This window comes from Artemia sp. Qi Xiang Cuo, chromosome 21 (genome assembly GCF_049724085.1).
Source record: "Artemia sp. Qi Xiang Cuo chromosome 21, ASM4972408v1, whole genome shotgun sequence".
In the NCBI taxonomy this organism is placed as follows: Eukaryota; Metazoa; Arthropoda; class Branchiopoda; order Anostraca; family Artemiidae; genus Artemia; species Artemia sp. Qi Xiang Cuo.
The window spans coordinates 27,680,967-27,704,139 of record NC_142814.1 but is presented as its reverse complement, the minus strand read 5'-3'; the positions used below and the strand labels follow the sequence as shown (position 1 = coordinate 27,704,139).

General features: G+C 34.8%; 2 protein-coding genes across 2 annotated transcripts in view; one reads left to right on the top strand and one right to left on the bottom strand.

Annotated features, from left to right (window-relative positions):
* The window catches only part of LOC148939403 (multiple epidermal growth factor-like domains protein 8), a 120,225-nt gene that overhangs the window by 4,718 nt on the left and 92,334 nt on the right, over positions 1-23,173 (top strand). The window contains exons 2-5 of the mRNA XM_089106867.1: positions 263-479; positions 4,057-4,248; positions 5,467-5,643; positions 6,261-6,416. Coding sequence (XP_088962993.1) covers positions 263-479; positions 4,057-4,248; positions 5,467-5,643; positions 6,261-6,416 — 742 coding nt within the window. The remainder of the gene's footprint in view (positions 1-262; positions 480-4,056; positions 4,249-5,466; positions 5,644-6,260; positions 6,417-23,173) is intronic.
* LOC148939405 (uncharacterized) lies at positions 9,451-10,155 on the bottom strand. Its single transcript, XM_089107223.1, has 2 exons — positions 9,779-10,155; positions 9,451-9,652 (listed from the first exon to the last, which is right to left on the bottom strand). Exons 1-2 carry the CDS (start codon positions 10,153-10,155, stop codon positions 9,451-9,453), a joined length of 579 nt encoding a protein of 192 aa, XP_088963349.1.

The following is a 23,173-nucleotide window of genomic DNA, read 5'->3' as shown; positions in this document are numbered from 1 at the left end:
CCGGGGAGATGGCATAAGAATCTAAGAAACAAATAAGTATTATTGCGTAATTATAAAAATAGAGATTTCACTACTCATGAGACTTAAGCCCAGTAGCTTTGCTTTAATCTGACACGAGCAAGTGTGACTTACATAACAGTAAATTACGATTATTTGGATATGTAATCTTTTGATGCTGAAATACACTCCTTGAGGTCGGGGTTTTACATCTACTATGTTAAATATGGCTCTCAATTTTTATGCTACATTATATAAATTTTAGGTAATTGTTCGTCCGTGCTGCAGGGCTTAGAAGTATCAACGAGTACAGAAATGCCTCGTTGGGACTGGGCCTTTTCTGAGTGTCCAGATATCGATGAATGCAATCTTCTGTTAGCAGATTGTCATGCAGATGCCCTTTGTGTGAATATCCATCTTTCTTATTCTTGTATCTGTAAGCGTGGTTTCACTGGCGATGGAAAAGAAAACTGCACTAGAACGTAAGCATTACCTAGCGATATAACATAAGGCTTTCCTTACGCGGAATTGAAAAGTTTCTACCTTTGACAACTTAAGTAAGATCTTCTATGATTTATTTTAATACTTATTTTCTTATCAATTTTCACGAAAAAAATTATTTCCTTTATACTACTTCTGACAGAAAAAGTATTTTTATGACACATTCCTTTGACACGATTCAGTAGTAAAGTTCAAGTACATGATGCATTATTTATAACTTTATTAGGCAGTTTTTCCATTTTATCGTGTTAGCTAAAAATAACCCATACAAAGAAATGTTATGGGGGGTGGGGTGACACTGTTTTTTGACGACATTGGTTGACGAAAGCTGAGGGTAACGGTTACAAATCTGAATGCCGTTTCAAATACTGCAGCTAATAAAGTATAATAAATCCGTGACAATTGAAAACAGAGCTTAACTTTATCATGAAAAAGCAACTTTTTAAATCGAAAGCAAAAACCTATATCAAACATTTCGTGGTAACGAACTGTAAGTAAGGAGCGACCCGGCTCAATGGTAACCGAAACTCTATAAAAGGGGTTTTTGATAGCAATAGATACATCAAAAGAATCAGATTTCAATGCTGATTTCAAATATATAACTTTCATCAATTTTAATGCTACCTATCAAAAGTTACGCGCCTGAGAAAATTTGGCTGATTTTCGAAAAAAGGGGGAAAGACCCCCTAAAAGATGTAGAACCTTAATGAAAATCACACCATCATATTCAGCGCATCAGAGAACCCTACTGTAGAGGTTTCAAGCTCCTATCTAGAAAAATGTGGATTTTTGCATTTTTTGCCAGAACAGAGATCACGGATGCGTGTTTATTTGTTTTTTGTTTTTTTTTTCCAGGGGTGATCGTATTGACCCAGTGGTCCTAGAATATCGTGGGAGGGCTCATTGGAGCGGAAATTAAAAGTTCTAGGGCATTTCTATGAAGGGGGTGCCGGATTTCCAAGCATTATTTAAAAAACGATCAGAAATTAAATAAAAAAAAAACAAGTTTTTTCAAATGAAAGTAAGAAGCAACATTAGAAATTAAAACGAACAGAAATTATAACGTTTGTGAGGGGGTTCTCCCCCAAGTCATTACCTCGCTCTTTACGCTACAGTTTTTTTTTTTAGTGCTTTCAAAAGAGCTATCTATTCTAATTAAACGGCCTTTGTGATTCAGGGGTTTGTGAATCAATTTTTTTTTACTTTTATTGTAAAGAGCGTGGTATTGACTAAGGGGGGGAACCCCCTCATATACGTAATAAAAAAACAATAAAAAAACAAGCGATACGGCTCAATAGTAATCGAAACTTTTAAAAACGGAATTTTGATGTCAATAAATAAATCAAAAGAATGTGTTTATAATGCTGAATCTAAATATATAAATTTTATTAAGTTTAGTATTACTCATCAAAGACTACGAGCCTGAGAAAATTTACCCGATTTTTTAAAGAGGGGGGAAACATCCCCTACTAGTGAAAGAATTTTAATGAAATCACACCGTCAGATTCAGCGTATCAGAAAACCCTATTACATAGGTTTCAAGCTCATATCTGCAAAAATCTGCAACTTTGTATTTTTTGCCAGAAGAAAAATATACGAATATAGAAGTTAGTTACGTAAGTTGATTTGTAAAGACATCCATTTAGCAAAAGAAAAGTAAAATTTTTATCCAAATTTTGTTTACTTATTCAATGACGGTTAGCCAAAATAAAAGCTGCATTAACTAAAAAACGATCAGAAATTAATTAAAAAAAAAAACAAGTTTTTTAAACTGAAAGTAAGGAGCGACATTAAAACTTAAAACGAACAAAAATTATTCCGTATATGAAAGGGCTGTCCCTCCTCAACGCCTCGCTCTTTACGCTAAAGTTTGACTCTGTCTCACAACTTTATTTTTTAAAACAATAAAAAACTTTAGCGTAAAGAGCGATGCGTTGAGAAGGGGACAGCCCCTTTCATATACGGAATAATTTTTGTTCGTTTTAAGATTTAATGTCGCTCCTTACTTTCAGTTTAAAAAACTTGTTTTTTTTTATTTAATTAAAACATGAAACTGGCAGAAATTTACTCATATAAAATGTCATATTTAGACTAAAAATAAATAAACCCAGGAATGGAGAAAGAAACCCAGAAAAAAGGAAATAAACTATAATGAACAATGAAGTCAAGCTTAAAGGAAATAGAAATAGGCTACCATAAATGAAAATAGAATTAAGATAGAATTTATGTCTTAAAGACTATCGCAAGCTCTAATATAGCAAATTCACCTCTTTTGTCTTGTGAAGAAATAAAAAAAAAAGAAGAAAAACCACCAAGAAAAAATTTAAGAAGTTTAGTATAATATAGACTACACAATGAGGTCCCAAATGAGAAAAATTAACTTTAAAGAATGGATGTTAAAAAGGGGGCAATTCAAGATTTATTATATTCAATTTGCAGGTTTTTATTTTCTGGGGGTTTCTTGGAGGTCTCTTGTTTTGTGTTCTGTTGTAACTAAGAATCGATTTCACGTCTGGACTTCAGTAAGGAGCTATTCCTCGCTCCCTGCTTTTTTAAAGTCATGCTAATTAGTGTTTCCCACCTCAAGCACTAGCTCTGCTTCTTGGGTGGTTTGTTTGTTATTTGTGCTTCACTGAAGACGATATATATTTTAGACTATTTGTTTTTTTTATTTATATTAACATAAAAAAGGTAACTAACTAGTCAAAATTTCAGAAAAGAACATGTTCTCGTTATAGTTGCGTCTATGAAAATCCATATAGTTTTACTATGTTAATGCGACAGCAATTTCTATTAGTTTTTCTCGTCTTAAAATCCATTCCTTTCAAAAATATGAAGTAGTGATAGCTTAATAATATTGTAGCAATCAATATAATTTTTTTTTTAACACGATAATAATACTTATCAATGTTGATTCATTTTAAATCCTTTGCTATAAAAGTATATTATTTTCATTTTATTATTACCAAAACGTAAAGGAAGCTAAAAGAGCTTGTTACTAGAGATAAAATTTTTTTGATACTTGATGGCTAAATGTGACCTGTGGCTACGTTAGTATGCCCAGTTTACATGGAAACTATGTATCAACGTCTGAATCGCCAAAATTTTTGAATATGTTTGTTAGCGAAATGACTTTCAACTAAAATTGAGTAATGTTAAAAGAAAAATTGATAATGTCTATACCCAAAACCTTTTTTTAAATACCAGTTCCGCTTTAAATAAAATTTTACTGCTTTATTGGAAAAATGTCTTTTCCTCGTAAATATAAAAGGCATATTTAAAAAATCAGTTACTGTATCAATTTAAGATTTGTCTTATATTTTTTTTACCTTGTTTAGTGAATTTTAAGTAGGGTCCATTAAGGACTAAAAATGCTTGAATTATCGACATTTCTCAAACAGAAAAAACATGATTTGCCTTTGTAAGGTATTTAGAAGCTCGGTCAAAATGAATTATCGCTGAAGATTCATAAAGCACCTTGAAATAAATCAATTAAATTAGTTGAATTTGGATGTTTTATTGGTTTTTATGAATATAGCTGCTTCCTTACTTTACTAGCTGCTATGAAGAGTGTCGTCATGGCTCTTGTTCAGGTCACCCAGATTACCGCTGCATATGCGACCTCGGATGGACTGGGCCGAATTGTGATATAGACTGTCAATGTTACGGCCATGCTACATGTAGTCTTGGCGTGGGCATTTGCGATGAATGCCAACATCAGACGTCTGGGTTGAGATGTCACTTCTGCAGGTAGAGTATTTTGTGTCTCCTTGTTTTGAATAGTTTATTTATTAATTCGAGAACCTTACTACAACGACAAATTAAAGAGAAAAAAGTAGTTCGAATATTAATATTAAAAAAAAAAAAAAAAATAACAACTCATTTATTGTTCAAACAAGAATACTTGAAGTAAGATACTGTTTTTGTGTGTGTTTTTTTAGTTTTTTCAAAAAGTTTTAATAGTATCATTTCTGGGCCTGCCATGCTGTATTTATTGATCAATCTTGTGTTGTTGTTATTTGTCTATAGGTGTATATAGAGTAAATATTTGGCAAATTAGAAAAGAGGGTACCAGGGCTGCCACTTCTAAGAATTTTTACGCTGCGATTTTAGTCCTGATCTTGGGATCTTGGGAAATACTGTTCTAATCACTCGGTATTCTGGGGCTTACAATATATAAGTATAATTTTTACATATTTATGTTGCTACCTAGAAGAGTCATCAGATATTTGTTACTATTTCCGAATTGTTACAGGTAATGCAAAAATTTATGTGGCGAAATAGGATATGGAACTGATTTTCTTATTTTCGTACATGTTCATTTCATTAAAACCTTTGATTTACAGTTCAAACAGTACTGGAGAAAAAAGAGTCAATGGTTTAATTTAAGTTTTAAAAGTGCTTGACTAAATGATCCACGATTTAAAGACGGGGGTTATTTAGGATGAAGTAAGCAAGATGCAAGTTGTCGCTTGTGTTTCTGTTTTACGACGAGGAACACTAACCGCTCTTCTCGAAAAAACAAAAGCTATGTTAACAAAAAGATAGCTTCAAAACGGCTACAAGAGCTATAAACATTGCATCATGGGGAAAGTATATATATATATATATTGTTTTTGCTTTTCTATTTATGAAGTTGTCTTTCATTTTTTGCATATAATTTTGTAAAATGCGGTATTCTATTTTCAATATAGCTGCAAAGTAACTAAAACATAAGCATTATTAATTTTAATTCACTTCTTCTTACTGAAATATGTTACAATCAATTGCCTGGAAGTTAGTCTTTTATTTTGATTATCGGTGCTTTTATGTGTATTCAAAGCAAATATTGTTAGTAAATATGTATATTTAAAGCTTTTCTTCTTACTTTTTTTTACGAAAAAGTGTTTGAACCCCTATTTTTGTTTCAAGTAGCCCATGACAACCCTGTAGCGGGTTTTCTTCTTATAATATAATTCTTTATTTTAGATCTGGAAGTTATGGTGACCCTAAGAGCCAATCAGGTTGTCAAAGTTGTTTTTGCAATGGTCATGGAAATGTGACAGCTGGTGTTTGTGATACAGGCAGTGGTATTTGCTTCTGTATGAATAATACTGAAGGACCACATTGTGACAGATGTAAACCTGGTTATTATGGTGACCCAAGGTTTGTCGCTTCTTTTATTAGTCTATTTCTGCACAGTCAGCTTCTCAGAGTCGGCTATACCTCAAACTGTGGACTCCGTTTTTTTATACCTTCTCTCTCTATATATATATATATATAAAATCTGGTCCTGCCGCGTAATTGGTTTGTCTTTTCATTGTTTCCTCAACAGTGATGTTGTTGTCAAATTTATATATATATTTTAATATAGTTCTTTTTGATCTTGCCTAGAACGTACTCTGTAGTATCCTGGCATTTATGGGCTCCAAAGTGCTGATTTTGATCATGTCACTACAATTCGTTGATATTTTTGTTTTCAATTTAAGAAACAAGAGTAAAACTGAACCACCACTGTTAAATAAATTCTTACTTACATTACGACATGGTCCGTCAATTCCTAAAAAGACTGCAAAAGTAAAAAAAGATAATGGGGATTTTGAAACAAACGTCAGTGCCGTTAGGTTATCGTTTGCTGATATTAAAAAGGCTTAGAGTCAGTTACTAGAGTTTTGTTAACTTTTGACAAACCAGTGGAGAATGGCGATCTATTCACTAACTTGGTTGTAAGTTTTTTGCTGCATGTATTGTATCACACCTATTGAACCTTTTTGTATTTCCAGAAATGGTGGAATATGCTATCGAGAATGTTTTCCAAGAGCTGTCTTGACTGGAGTTACACACTCCCACTTAGGAAGTCCTGTGTTTAGCTCAAACAAATATGATGATTGTCTTTGGGTTCTTTCTGTGTCAAACGATATGAATGTAAACGAAAACAAGTAAGTACTGAGATTCTTTATTTTATTCTTAAATGATTCTCATTGCTATTTTTATCCTCATAATTAAGACTGAAAACTCTCTCTCGAAGAAGAAGAAGACGAGGGTAACGTCGAATATACTAGAAGAAGAAGAAAAAAAATGAAGAAAGGAAAGGACGTCATTTTTCTATTAATTTTAATGATTTTTTCTCCTTGACTACTAAATAAAAATATTGGAAAGATTTTTAAGAAGTTTCAATAATTCGGTTAAAACCCAAAGGGTTGAAAATTATCCTCTTTCTCGTTTGTCCTTTTGTTTAATTTTTTCCTCTTCGTATTTTATTTGAATTAATTTTTCCTTTTTTGTTTATTTGAAGAGAGGATGGGAAACAAGTTGAACCCGTTAAAGTCGAACTAATTATGGGTTTTATATACGAGTTACCTCTTAACTATTTGGGTAAACAAAAAAAGAAAATAAAAAGAAGAAGCTTGGCAGTGCAAGAACTGATTATGCAGCAGTCCTTTTTTCAAAAAAATAGACAAATTGATGCGGGGGATCTAGGTTCCCGAAGACACTGGGTCTTGATAGTCTTGACATATAACAACAGGGCTGCTGCAAGGTCCCTAAAAGTTCCTAAAACAGCTCTCAAGTCCCTGAAAGTCTTTTTTTGCAAGGTTAAGCAATGTCATTACTTCAGCTAAAAAATCTTTGTAGTATCTTAGTGACCACCAGCGTTCTGACGACTGCAGAATAACTTAAAGGCTACAGTGTCCAAGCCTTCTTGATAATAATGGACGAAGAGATCTGATGTCCTTTGCCTCTTGAGTCACTTAAGCTTCTGCGCTTTTTTGTATTTATTTTTTTTAGATTTGTATTCCCAGAGATTCGACACTTTTTTCTCGGATCGCTCTTAATGTACCAATAACTTCACCAAAGTAGCCATTGACGACACACCCTTGTATACCTAATCTTCGAGTCATTGTTGCGGTGATAACCGAAACCTAGTAAAGAATAATCCTCGGGTCATAGTAGCTGAAAATAAAAGTGGTTTGAAAAAATTCAATGCTCAAAAATACTCAACTAAGAGAAATCCAGGAGCGATAACTGTTATTTACTTTCAACTCAACATTAATTTTTAGTCTCGAAATGTTTCTTTAAAAAAATGTCTGAAACCTTTCGAAAAGGGCCTCAGATCGAAAAGTATACCATTTGAATCACCATGCTCAGAAACCCTTCAATAGAGATTTATAGTCCTTTTTTCAAAACTGTGAAACGGACAGCATCGTCATGTCTCCTTCCCCTTAGGTAATATACGATTGCTATAGCCTGCTTATGTGATGCCTCACGGCATATTGCAATGGGCTTTGACGACGAAGTGAGAGCTTTCGAGTTCAAGTCTCGTGCTTGAATTTTTTTACGGAAGGTGTCAAAGCAACTAGAACATGAGCAGTCTACTTTCTTCAGCACTAAAGTACTGTCCCTATCATCAGCCATAACAAAGACTGTGAAAAAAGAATGTTGTTTCAAGTTACGAAACTTTATCTCGAGAGCCAGAGAGAGCTGAAAAAAAGAGTAAAGAAAAACGACGGAAGCTTGCAGAATAAAACAGAATAAGAATTGCAAATGCTCGCTGAACTTTTTCCAGCAAGTGAAGAATAAAGACTCTTGAAAAGTCATTATAAGAACAAAAAAAATAACCCGAGGGGTGCAAGGAGCAAGCCAGAAATTGGCTTAAAATGGGTATTTAGAAGAAAGACCTGATTGAAATTCAGCTTGCGTAAACCATGTTGGATGGGTTTTATTGCACAACGAACAGAAAAGTAAAAAAGCAGCTTTTGAAAGTACTCAGATCAAGAAATAAAGTTCGCTGCTCCTTGGGTATTTTAGACGTACGTTGTATAGAGCTTATGTTCAGAATTTTTTTCTGGCATTCTTCATTCATCACCTGAGTCTTCTAAGTCAGAAAACTCACAACCATGTTTTTCTACTCTAACTTTACATACTGCGCTCAATGTCAAAGTCATATTCGACTTTAAATTTAACAGCCTATTTGACGCCCGTGCATTATAAGGTTTGCTGGAACTCTCATCAAGTTCAAACGCGTCATTTCAATGTTCAGTTCTTCACAAATGAAAATGTATTTATTGCTGTAAAATTGTTTTATAACTGATACTAGCAACGAACGTATTTACTTATATAGATTCTCAAGGCTCCGAATACTTTTGAACGTTTAACAAATTACAGCGCAACAAACAAAAGCATAATAGCACCTACTGTCAGGCTTGTCAACCATATGACGGTTAAACAACCATTTTTTTTACAAAATACGGTAACTTTTTTACAGTTGCTATTGGTGTTTCTGGTTGTACAGCCCTAGTCTAGTCTGATAATATTTCCCCAAAGAAGCAGAAATATTGGTCTGGACCAGTATTCACTCCATGAAAATTAGATAAATGTAATTGTTTTGAAAAAGACCATTAATATCTCTTAATGTTAGAAAATTCTTTTGTTAGTCTCGTGAACAAACCTTAAATTTGACATTGAAAATATAAATATATTTGATATTAATAATATCCATATCACCGATGATTTTCAAGCAGTTGTCCTTAGAGAGGTTGATGTAACTTATATCATTCTAGAAGTAATCAGACATGCTGTACTTCTACGCAAAGTTAAAGTCTACCCAAAACAAGGTGAAACGAACATTTTGAAGAATGACAAATATATTATCAAAAACAAACCTATAATGAATTTTAAAACTAGCCTCTGGAATTAGTAATTTTGAAATTTAGAAAATTAGAATTTTGATTTTTTTATTTTTCCACTGATTTCTTCAAATACAAGAATATTTGAAATAGGGACTATCTTATCTTGTTAGACCTGTAGTTTCTTGCACGCTTATAGTAAAACTGTAAAAGTAATAAAAACTGAGCCGAAGGAACTTTTATGTTTGTTGCAGTACAAGTCACTCTTTCTCTTTGTAAGCAAGGTAGAAGCTGTCTTGGTATTTGTTTAAAAACCAACTTTCAAGATCTTGAAACTCCCATTATGCATTTACGAATATCCAAAACATGCGCCAATAACATCAAAAAGAGTATTAAAGGAAAATTTAAAAGCTCCTGGAAAGACAGGTGGTATTTCTGTTGGCTGCGCTACCCTTCTTCTTCTTTCTTGGGCTGCCAATTGTCTCTGTAGATCTCTTTCTAATGTAACGACTCCCTGGCGACTGCAAGGCTTGTATCTCTTCTCATCTTGCCTTTCAATTGTTGCATGTCTTTCTTTGGTTCTTGGCCTGTTCAGTGAATTACAATAAATGTAGTTATTTTTCTGATGCATATATTCTTCATTTCTCAAACTTGGCTCGTGTTGCTTCTTGTATTGCCAATAAACTTCAATGTATTTTTTAACTGCCTTGTATTCAATGTTTCGGGAATGGGTTGAAGTTTTGTCTTCATTCCTTTGTCTTTGATGTAGCTTGTCATTTGACGTTTTTCTTTCTTGGGACGTATATATTCTTTGCTTTTCGATATTCGGCTGGTATTCCCCCTTTTCTTGTTTATCAGCTAATTTGTTGTTATTCTTATCAGTGTCTATAAGTCTTTGACTCATCTTTAAATATCTACTGCCAAATCTGAACATAAAGTCTTTTTTCTTCATTACAGACTGGTATCTTTTTACTTCTATCTTGCTGGTAACTTCTTTTAACTTTTCTGCTGATAAGTTCAAGTATTTTTCAGCACTTGAGCCTCGAGTCTTCATAACACCGTAGTATAAATGGTATAATTGATATATTTCACTTTTGGACACTGAAATGTGTATGATGAACATTGAAGTGTCCTCTTTAATGATGAATGACGTCATCTAAATCTGCCCAGTTACAGATCTACCCAATGCAGTAATTCTACGCAGTTATTCCTCTTTAATGCACTGCGTAATTATTTTCTCCGCCCATTTTGGAATGCTTTCATCAATTTCTGTTAAAAGAACTTTTTGACTTCGATTGATCTGTACGTTATGGCTCCATAGCAACAGGTAAATTTAATCATATCTTAGTTGATGTGACGACATGATATCTGTGATTTGTTCAGGCGCTTTTATATGGAACAGTGGCGCTGCAATTTTTTTGGGAAATGTTCCCAGTAAAAGCAAGTACTCTTTTGTATGGAAACAGTACTGTTGAAACTTGTCTTTCGGAATTGTTGCAAAGTCCTGCTTACATCGTGATTTATATTGTTTGTTTTTTTGTTTTTTTTATGAGTGTATAATACATCATTTGTAGGGGCACTTTTATGTTATAGCGACCCTACTCGAGAATTACGCTGTGTAAAACTCGAGAACAAATCTAGAACTGGTTTTCATCTGTCTATATTAAGAGACAATTAGCTTACGCTCACTGAAAAACTAATGGCGGGAGACAGAATACATTACACTTGTATAATTTGGGCTATATATTTGTAGGTTAAGGGGGTGGGGGTAAAATATTTGGACAGCATGAAGTTAGAAATAATTCTTATTTAATATTATGCAGAATAATTGTAGCTAACACATCTTGCATGCAGACCCGCTTTACTTTACCCCCCCCCCCCTAATGTGCAAATATATAGCCCAAATTTGTTTATAAACTATTATATTTTCATCATGTTTTGGTATATTTCATTAGGATTAACCTAACTTCACTTCTTGAGTGGGGTTACTATAACAGAAAAGTACCCTTGTACGATTTGTGTCTTAATTTGCATACTTAATTTTTTCTTTTACTTAAAAGAGGATTGGTCTGAGTTTTTTTTAAATATATTGATTAAAAAACTTTTTCAACGAAATAAGTTTTCAAAAAGAAGTGAAGAACTCCATTAAACCAAAAGTGAACAAAATATATTATTTAATAAAAATGAACCATATACAGTATATAAAAGAGTACGTTTAATACTTAAGTACCACTTTTGTTTATTAGGTCAACTAGAGGATGTATATGACTAAATTAAACACTATCATTTGTGTGATTTTCAAAAGGGTTTATGTTGTTAAAAATTGCTGAAAAAGTTTCTCCAGCATTTAAATAGCAGACCAAACTATAAATTTTTAAAGGAAAACCGGAAAGATTCAAACTATTATTTTCTTTTTCCCTGAAAAAGACTATGTCAATATAAAACGAAGAGAAATTAATTTAAAAAAAAACTTTTTCCACAAAATAAGTTTAAAGAAAAAAAAGTAAAGAACTCCATTAAACCAAAAATAAACAAAAATAGAAACAAATAAGCTACCAAGCATATAACTACCACAAAACAGTATCAATAAATAAATGTAACCCAAAACAAACAGAAATTAAAATAAGAAACAGAGTAAACTCAAACCGAGCAGAAATTAATCTGAGTAGGGTTCGAAACCCCTATGCCTTCTAAAAGCCAGAATATAATTTGCACTTTACTGAAAAAAATCCTTTTATATGTTTTCACTTTTATAACTTTAAGAAATCAAAAATTAATTAAGATTTTAAGAAATAAACATCAGCATGTGTAAATTAAGCTGACGATGCACATTTTTTTCAGTAAATTCATTTTCATTTTTTGTCTGTAAAGTACAAATTATATTCTGGCTTTTAGAAGCATAGGGGTTTTGAACCCTACTCATACTAATTTCTGCTTGTTTTGAGTTTGACTCTGTTATTCATTTTAATTTCTGTTCGTTTTGGGTTACATTTATTTATTGATACTGATTTGTGGCAGTTGTATGCTTGGTAAATTATTTGATTCTATTTTTGTTTATTTTCGGTTTAATGGAGTTCTTTACTTTTTTTCTGAATAAATTATTTTGTGGAAAAAGTATTTTTTAATTAATTTCTCTTCGTTTTATATTGACACAGTCTTTTTCAGGGAAAAAAAATAATAGTTTTAATCTTTCAAGGTTTTCCATTAAGAATCTATAGTTTGGTCTGCTATTTAAATGCTGGAAATACTTTATATGCCCAAAAGGCATAACTTACAACCCTTTCCATGAGAGCTCTAGGGGGGGGGGGTGTCATCATCACAGAAATAATTTCCAAAACCTTCAACTACGATGAATAAAATTATTACCGCCAAATTTTAATTGGAGGTATTAAGACAAATCATGAGCGTGGAGGGGGAGGGGCTGTTTGCTCTCAAATCACTCCCAATTTTGAAAAGGGCACTATAACTTCCAATTTCAAATCAAATAAGCCCCATCTGATGTTTATACGACCGTCCATTCCATAAAAACTTCATATGCCCTCGTAAAATAACTTACAACCCTCTCCCAAGGGTGCTGGGGGGCTGTGTCATCCCTAGAGACATTATTATAATTGTTTTGGACTATTTTGAAAAAAATTGCTATCTCATAATTTTGATCAGACGCGTTTGGTGAAAGGAGGCGTTGTAGGGGGGGGGATAAATGTCCTCCATCACTTTTGACGCTTAAAAAGGAACTAGAACCAGGGCTTCCTCTATCCCCGAATTTTTGGGGATTTCCCCGAAAATCTATGTGTCTCCCCGAAAAAATTTATTTTTCCCCGAATCCCCGAAAATCACTCAACCACGGTTTGGCCCCTAGTGACTATACATGGCAAACATTACTTTACATACAATAATTTTTCACTACTCTCTTGTTCGTTAATTTTCGTCTCCTGTGTTACTTTGCATAAGAACCAGACCAATACAGTTTAATTATAGACGGTTCTTTATATTTTAACAAAAGTATCACTTTCTTCTATTTAGATTTAATAATTTCGAATACAGAATTCCAAATGCTATAAGATTCTTACATTTACATCATTCGTGGTCAAGTATCTTGACAAAAATTATCCAAGATTCTGGATTTTGAAGTTGAACTTCTAAAGAAAGAGAATTGTTTTGAAAACCGAATCATAAGTTTAAATTTGGTTTTCTTTTGCTATTTTGGCTTTTGGACATACTGTATTAATTTTTAATACTTAATAATTGAATGCATAATATGTTGAAGAAATTGATCTTTTTGCCAGGAATTCTTACCATTTAAATTTTTGTAAAATTTAAATTCTTTTCTTTTTATCTGAGAGTAGTATTTATCATACCACCCTTTATCCTCAATCGTATTCACCCAACACTCCCCTGCAATTAGTATTCTGGTCCCTTCACCTGTGTAATATTTTCAGTGACGGAATATTTTAAACTGCAGTTTTAGGAACTTTTTACGGTCTTGCAAACCTGTTAGTTAGGCAAAGGAAATTTTACGAAAAATATATTCTGCTCAAATTCGGGATAACCAAGTAAATTTTTTTAAATATCTAAGGCCTACCTTTACAACTTCTAATGCTTTAACAATTAATAGCCTTGCATGAAGGCTAATTCTGAGATAAAAAATTTTTTAAAAGAAAAGTGTGGTATAATTTATTTCTTCCTAAGAACTATCCCTAACTCTTACCATAGAAAATGCACAACTCCCTCCCCCTCCTAATGAGGCAAAACTTAGCTACAGACTACGTAAAAGGTCGGGGAATAGAGGATTCAAACGGAAGTAACCCCAAAAATATTATCCATAAGAAAATTTACAATACAGCTTAAAGTAAAAATTTGGGTATTAGGCTCATATTGTTTTCTTGTCAAGTTTTAAATATTTTCGGACTCATTTATCACGAACAGTTGGTTATTAATGCCAAATAATGTTAGTGCGAAGTAAAAGAAATTAGTAAATTTTGTATAATTTGTAGCCTACAGCTATCATGTCCAGGCCTTAGATGGACTGACATAAAAATGAGACTGCAATACGCGTTAAATTTGGAATATGGATGGTCACGGGGTTGGAGGGAGGGCCTGGGTTAAATTTGTTACTATATGGTAATTACGAGGTAGCCAAACGAAAGAAAAGCATAGTAGAAATAAACAATGAAAAAAATGTATGTTCGGAGGGAGTATTTTCCGCACGGGGGTGGGTATTTTCCGAGGGTATTTTTCGCGGAGGATATTTTCCGCGGGGGTACTTTCCTTGGGGAGTATTTTCAGCAGAGGAGCATTTTCTGCGGGGTAAATTTTTGTGAGGAGGGGGGGGGGGTGTTTTCCGTTTTTTCTGTGGGAGGATTTTTTTTGGGTGGGGAGTAAACACTTAAGTCCTTAGAAGCAGCATGAAAAACCAATAATGTCCCAATTGTCGTAAAAATTCCCTTTTTAATTTAAGTTTAAATTTACTTGTTTAGTTTAGTTCTTGTTTGTTTTAAGTTTTAATATTACCCCGTACTTATAGGTTGAATTTGTCTATTTAATTTAATTATCTAGAAACCGCAAACAATATTTGTTTTTGTTTTTAAATATTGTAATGAATTTCTGAGATTAATGACTTAATAAGAAATTGCTACTTGTATTTACAGTTCACATGTGCTCGCTATTTTTCTCTCTCTTTTTTAAAACAATTTCTACTTTTTTGTCACAATCTCAGCAATAAGTGTTTTAGGTTATGGATTTTAACCCCTGGTTCAAGATCTAATACTTATTTAGTACAAGCCTTTATTTGTTACGGGGATACAAGCCGAACCTCCTTCTAAAAGTAAAGCCATAACGAATTTTGCCTCCCTAAGTTTCGCAATAAAATAGTATTTTGGTCTTTACCCGAAAAATCTCCGAATCTTGAAGTCTTGTCCCCGGAAACTCCCCGAATTTTTAAGACTTGTCCCCGAATTTTAATTTTCGAGAGTGGAAGCCCTGACTAGAACTTCCAATTTACAAGCAAATGAGCCTCTTCAACCAATGAAGTTAAACAACCATCCCTTCCATAAAAACCTTAAATACCCCCCGGGCATAACTTACAACCCTTGCCCCTAATCTTTGGGGTTTGTTTCAACCCAAAGAGCCCTGTTAGATGATATTTAGACTATTTTGAATCTTAAAATTTATATAACGTGTTTGTGTCTGGGTGGAGGGGGATATCTGCTCTCCGGTCACTTTGATTCTTAAAAAGAGCACTAGAGCGTCTGATTATCAATCCGATGAGGCCCCTCCAAATTTTATATAACCACTCTTTCTATAAAAACCTTATATGCCCCCAGGGCATAACTTACAACCAGGACCGTGAGGGCTGGGGGAATTGGCTATCTTCGAAAATGTCGCTTCCATGCCTTTTAAATCCGCTGCACAAAAGGACTGTATCGACATTTTGATTGGTAATATTTGCGTGGATCGTGGGCATGGGGGAAGGGGGGGGGGCATTTGCCTTCTGATCACTTTCGATTGATTGGAGGGCAACTAGCCCCCCCCCATGCCCATCATTTCCCCAAACACTTCCAATCAATATTTTGAGACAACCATTTCGTTCAGCGTAGTTGATTTCCAGATAGAAAATATGTTTTTGAGGAGGACACTCCCCCATAACCCTCAGGGCAAGGGTTTTAAGCTATGCACTGGGGGGATATAAGATTTTTATAGAAGGCGTTGTCGTAGAAACTTCAAAAAAGGTTCATCTGATTGGAAATGCAAAGGGCTAGTGTCCTTTTTAATAGTCGAAAGTGATTGGAGGGCAACTAGCCCCCCCCCACGCCTATAATTCCCCAAACACATCCAATCAAAATTTTGAGATATCTATTTTGTTCAGTGTAGGTGATTTCCAGATAGCAAATATGTTTTTGAGGAGAACACTCCCCCACAACCTCAGGGCAAGGGTTTTAAGTTATGCCCTAGGGCCATATAAGGTTTTTATAGAAGGCGTTGTCGTAGGAACTTCAAAAAAGGATCATTCGATTGGAAATTCAAAGGTCTAGTGCTCTTTTTAATAGTCGAAAGTGATTGGAGGGCAACTAGCCCCCCCCCACGCCCATCATTCCCCCAAACATATCTAATCAAAATTTTGAGATAGGCATTTTGTTAGCGTAGTTGATCTCGAGATAGAAAATATGTTTTTGAGGAGGACACTCCCTGCAACCCTCAAGACAAGGGTTTTAAGTTATACCCTGGGGGCATATAAGGTTTTTATAGAAGGCGTTGTCGTAAAAACTTCAAAAAAGAATAATTCGATCGGAAATTCAAAGGCCTAGTGCCCTTTTTAATAGTTGAAAGTAATGTGAGGGCAACTAACCCTTCTCTCACACCCACCTTTTCCCCAAACACATCTAATTTGAATTTTGAGACAGCCATTCTATTAAACGTAGTTTTAAGTTCTGGAAATTAGGTCTTTGAGGATGACAACTGCCCCACAGTCCTCAGGGCAAGGGTTTTAAGTTATGCCCTGGGGGCATATAAGGTTTTATATAGACAAGGTTGTCGTAGAAACTTCAGAAAGGGCTCATTCGATTGAAAATTTTCATGGCTAGTTCCTTTTTTAATAGTCGAAAGGGATTCTAAGGCAACTGACAGCCCTTCCACACCCACTATTTCCCCAAACATATCCAATCAAAATTTTGATATAGCTATTTTGTTCAACGTAGTTGAAATTTCTGGAAATTATATGTTTAAGCAGGACATTCCCCCCACAGTCTTCAGGGGTAAGGGTTATAAGTTATGCCCTGGGGGCATATATGGTTCTTATGGAAGGAATGCTCGTATAAACTTCAGAGAGGGCTCATTTGATTGGAAATTGAAAGTTCTAGTTAACTTTTTAGGTGTCAAAAGATATTGGAGGGTAACCAGCTCCCCCCTCCCCTCAGGGCCCGAGGGCAGGTGTTGTAAGTTATGCCCTTGGGGAATAAATGGTTCTTATTGCAGGGATGCTCGTAAAAAATTCAGAGATGGCTCATTTGATTGGAAATTGAAAGTTCTAGTTCAGTATTTTAGATTCAAAAGAGATTGGAGGGCAACTAGTCCCTCCCCACGCCCCTTTTCCCCAAATGCATCCAATAAAAATTTTGAGATAGTCAATAAGCTGAAAATTGCTCAAAATTCAGGTAACAAAAACTCAGGTGTCGTCACAACCCCCCAGGGCCCGGAGGCAGGTGTTGTAATTTATGCCCTGGGGCATATATTATTCGTATGAAAGGGATTCTCTTATTAACTTCAGAGAGGGCTCATATGATTGGATATTGAAAGTTCTAGCTCACTTTTTAATAGTCAAAAGAGATCCGAGGGAATCTATCCCCCCTCACGCCTTCTTTTTCAAAACCCTTGTGATGAAAATTTTGAGATATACATCTTGTTAAAAAAAAAATAGTTCAAAGGTCAGATAAGAAAAACTCTGGTGTCAATCCAACACCCCAGGGCACAGGGGAAGGCGTTCTAAGTTATGCCCTAAGGGCATGTATGGTTCCTATCAAAGGGATGCTCGTATAAACTTCATAGAGGGCTCATTTGATTAGAAATTGAAAGTTCTAGTTTACTTTTTAAGTGTCAAGAGAGTTAAACTAGCCCCCCCCCCATGCTCTTTTTTCCCCAAACCTGTCTGCTAAAAATTTTGAGATAGCCTGTGTTTTTTAAATTGTTCAAAAATTATATAACAAAAACGCCCCCCAGAGCCCCGGAATAGGCGTTGTAAGTGTTGTCCTGGGGGCGTATATGGTTCTTATGAAAGGGATGCTCGTATAAACTTCTGAAGGGGCTCATTTGATTGGAAATTGAAAGTTCTAGTTCATTTTTTAGGAGTCAAAAGATATCCGAGGGCAACTAGCCCCCCCCCACACACCCTTTTTCCCCCAAGTCCATCCGGTAGAATTTTTATAATAGCCATTTCATGAGAAACAGTCCAAAGGTAAGATAAGGAAAAATCATTTGTCCACAGAACCCCCCAGGGCCAGGAGCCAGATATTGTAAGTAATGCTCTAGGGGCATAAAAAGTTCTTACGTAAGGAATGATCGTTTAAACTTCGGAGAGGGCTCATATGATTTGAAATTGAAAGTTCTTTTTCACTTTTTAAGAGTCAAAAGAGATTGGAGGGCAACTAGCCCCCCTCCACGGGCTAAATGCATTAGATAAAAATTTTGAGATAGACAATCTGTTGAAAATAGTTCATGGTTCTGATAATAAAATACTCCGGTATCGACACAGCACTCAAGGTCCTAGGGGTAGGTATTGCAAATTTTGCCCTGGGGACATAAATGGTTGTTTTGGAAAGGATGCTTGTATAAACTCCCTAGGGGGCTCATTTGATTGGAAATTGATGGTTGTAATTCACTTTTTAAGGGTCAAAAGTGATTGGAGGGCAGCTAGCCTCCCCCCACACTTCATTTTTTTCCAGAGGCACTTTATATAGAAGGGGTCGTCGTATAAACTTTAAAGGGGGCTCATTCGATTGGAAATCGAGAGTTCTGGTGCCCTTTTTAAGAGCACCAGAACCAGAACTTTTTAAGAGCATCACAAAAGTGATCAGAGGGTATCTGCCCCCCTCCAAGCCCTTTTTCCCCAAACACATATGATAAAAAATTTGAGGTACCCTAGCCATTTTGTTAAAAATAGTTCAGAGATTATATAACAAAAATTCCTTTACGTATGGTCATTTCGTTAAAAATAGTTCAAAGATCAGATAAGAAAAACTCCTGTGTCGAGACACCCCCCCCCCCCGGGCCGGGGCAGGCGCGGTAAGTCTCGCTTTGGGGACATATATGGTTCTTATGGAAGGTATGTTCTTATAAACTTAAGAGAGGGTACATTTGAATCGAAATTAAACGCTGTAGTTCATTTTATCAGAGTGAAAAAAGATTAGAAGGCACTATCCTTATCTAACCAACACGCCTTTGTGTTTATTATATGAGTAAGCCCATCCAATAAATTTTTGAGGCGACTATTTGGTTAAAAATGGATTAACAATCATATATTAAAACTCGAAGGTTGACAAAACCCCCCAGGACCCTGGGACAGGCGTTGTAAGTTATACTCTGGGTATATTTATGGTTCTTATAGAAGTTATACTCGTATAAACTTCGGAGAGGGCTCATTTGATTGAAAATAGAAAGTTCTAGTTCACTTTTAAAAAGTCAAATGAGACCGAAGCTTAATCTAGTTCCCCCACGCCCTTTTTCCCCACCCATCCGATAAAAATTTTGAAATAGCAATTTTGTTAAAAATAGTTCAAACATCAGATAATAAAAACTCCGAGATTGACAAAAACAACCATTTTTTCACTTTGATATTGTTACTTTGATATCAGTTTTGTTACTTTGATGAATATTTGATTTTTTTTAAAGTTTGATTTTGATATAAGGAATTTTTAAAAACTTGAAATTTTTTGCAATCAAAATCGAACAAAAATGAATTAAAAAACTTTCCGGAAAAAAAGTTTTTCAAACTAACATATAGGGCATTATAATATAAAGCTCAGCAGACTCAGAATCCTTTTAAAATTCAAGATAAAAATAACCAGAAATTACAATTGGAAATTAAAGAAACCCCGGAATATAGTTAAATTGAAAAAAGAATCATAGCAAAAACGTTCAACAAGAAGTAATATAAGTGAACGGATAGATCTTTAAGTGAATAATGCTTAGATTGAATATGAATATCAAGCTTAAAACAAAAAAAATAATTTCCTATTGAAGCATAAATGAAACTTAAATCGAACAGAAATTAAATAAACAATCAATGCAAACAAACATACAATAGATATTAATATAAACTAATAAATAAATCTTAAAACGAGTGAAACTTAAATTGAATATGCAAATCAAGCTTGAAACGAACAAAAATCACCACAAACAAGAGTTTGGGTATGACCTCCTTCTCTTACTGTAAAAGTCAGTAGAAGTGGGGGTGCCAGTCGTGACAGGGCTCCTTATATGGGCATAGAATACTGACAGGGCTCCATATATGGGCATAGAGTCATTAGGGAGAACACGTGGTTAATGGGGTCAATGACCTAAATTGCCAAGTGTCAACCACAACAACATCGACCTCGACATTCGCTGAGAGCGTGCACTTACAACAACAACAACATCGACCTTGGAACACCTGTGCTGTCGACCTCAATTCACCTATCGTGAATCAATAATTCCCCTTAGAAACAACAAATTAATTCACCTTTCTTGACAGATCAATCAATCAATGACATCATCTGTTAGACTTTAAAAATTTTCGCCTAGAAAACGATTCTCCAGGAATAGATCCATATCATTAATGTCATTGCCTCGGAAACACCTCTTTTGGTTGAACTCCAAAGGATATTAATAACCAAAGGCCATGGAAACAATCCTCCAAGAAACATCTTAGCGATGAATTGTTTTAGCGCGGGAATCAGGTTTCTTATTAATTTGAAATGCATTAGCGCAGAGATGCCAAAAACAAAAGGAACACGCTGAATTACGTTTAGGGATTATTTGAGCGAAACTGTTTTAGACAGGTTATGGAATTATTTCGGCGAAACAGTTAGAGACATTTTAAAAGATGATTTTTGAAGAGATTTTAGAAGAGAATTTGATGGTGAAACTCTGTGGTCGTTATAATACACAAGTTTCATTTGAACAGTGTTGTGAGGTCCTCTACCCCAACCCCAAAGGGTTCCAATCCTCCTACCCCAACCCCGAAGGAAGCGCTCGGTCCTCAAAGGCCCCCCAAGCTCCCAAAGGGCCACCGGCGCCCCCAAAGGGCACCCCGGACCCCAAAGGCCCTCCCCTGGTCCTCAAAGGCCCATCGAGCTCCCAAAGGACCAACGGGGTCCCAAAGGCCCTCCACAGGTCCCCAACTGCCCCCCAGGCCCCCAACTGCCACCCCAGACCCCCAAAGGCCCTCCCTGTGCCCCAAAGGCCCTCTTTGTGCCCCAAAGGCCCTCCCTGTGCCCCAAAGGCCCTCCCCCGGCCCCCAAAGGCCCTCCCTGTGCCCCCAAAGCCCCCCCCGGCCCCCAAAGGTCCCCCGGGCTCCTAAAAGACCACTCAATCCTCAAGGATCCATATCTTGAGTAAATTTAAACTGGAGGATCAATTATGTTTCGCCGCAAAAGTTGATATAGCACATGTGAATAGACTTCAATGTGCTTTAAGTGCATTAGTGAAACATATCGAAGACAATAAACTCTATCGCTAATTGTATATGCATAGTATTATTGATGTTGTTGTTGTAATTATTCAATAAAATTTTTTCGAAATCGAAAATGTTCCCTTTCTTTTCTGGTCAGGTTAGGCTAACGAATCAGGGTCAGTCTAGAGTGAATCCAAATGATTTACCAGCACTAGTGGTTCACGTCAGATGCCTATACACTGAAGAAGAAGACATCTAAAGTGTAGAATAAAGACACTGTTGTATACATTTTTTTTTTATTAATAGACAAATTCACATACATTTTTTTAAAGCACTTTACTCATAGGACACTAAAATCATTTTGATTTATTTTCAAAGACAGCACTTATCACAACGGTTCATTACTCATGTCAACTATGATAGGGGTTTTACATCTTCTACACTTAAGACGGAATACATTCGCACATGTGCTTATGGTCAACAATTCGAACATTGTAGACCAGCATTTACGACAAAATGGGCTATTCCAAGCCTGAGGGGTATATTCAATAGGAAATTTCAAAGATTTATCCTGAAAGAAGATAAAACATAATTAGAAGCTATAGGTTCACACAAAGGGTGAAACAGTTTGAGACATTTTAGAGGATGATTTGGGGTGAAACTCTGTGGTCGTTATAATTGATTTTGAAATAAGAAATTTTTAAAAACATGAAATTTTTTGCAATTAAAAACGAACAAAAATTAATTAAAAAACTTTCCGAAAAATATGTTTTCAAAGAAAAGTAAAGGTCATTTGAAACTTAAGCTCAGCAGATACAAATACCTTTAAAATTTAAACTCGAAACGACCAGAAATTACTATTAAAGAATAAATGAAACCAAAACGAACAGAAATTAAATAAGCAATCATAGCAAAAAACAAACAAAAAATAATAATATAAATGAATAAATAGATGCCAAAGCGAGTAATGCTTAGATTGAATATGAATAGCAAGCTTAAAATGAAAAAAAATATTTTCCTATTGAACTATAAATGAAACTTAAAACGAACAGAAATAAAATAAAAAATAAATGCAAACAAACATACTATGGATATTAATGTAAATTAATAAATAAATCTTAAAACGAGTGAAACTTAAATTGAATATACAAATCAAGCTTGAAATGAACAAAAACCCCTCAAACAAGTAAACTTGAACATCCCCCTCCCGTGGCCATAGAAGATAGAAAAGTTCAAGTTCTATTCTGAATTTTACCAAAGAACATAATTCAATTCTAATTTATCCAGAGAAAATAAAAAGCTTCCAATTCAGGTTACAGATATCTATTTACAGATTTGGATATCTTGTAATGTCTAAGGACTGCTAAAAATATTTATTTTTCTAGCAAAAAATATAGTTTATTCTAAACAAATGATACCCACAAATGGATGCGGGCTCGGGGGGTATGGGTCCCACATCTCTGATCGACCTAGACTTACGGTGTAATTAGAGAGAGAGAGAGAGAGAGAGAGAGAGAGAGACAAGGGAACAACAATTAAGATAGAGCGATGAAGAGGGGGGTGGGGGGGATGATTTTTGAAATTACACAAATGTAATTTTAATTCTAACATAATTTTACGAGAAATTGTAAATTTTGGTCGAGTGTTACAAGTGTGTTTAAATTTTAGTTCCATGAAGCTAAATCCATTTAACACTTCCTTGGATTTGAAATAGAAAGCTAGAAACGTAAAGTGGGATTTTTGAAAATGCACAAATGTAATTTTTATTTTCTACGACAAATTAGGAATTCTGATTGAATCTTATGATTATGCTTATACTTTAGTTCCTTGAAGATAAAGCAAGTTGACAATTCCTTAGAGACGACATGTAAACCTAGACATAAAGTAGGATTTTCAAAAAATTACAAAATATAATTTTTATTTTAGATAT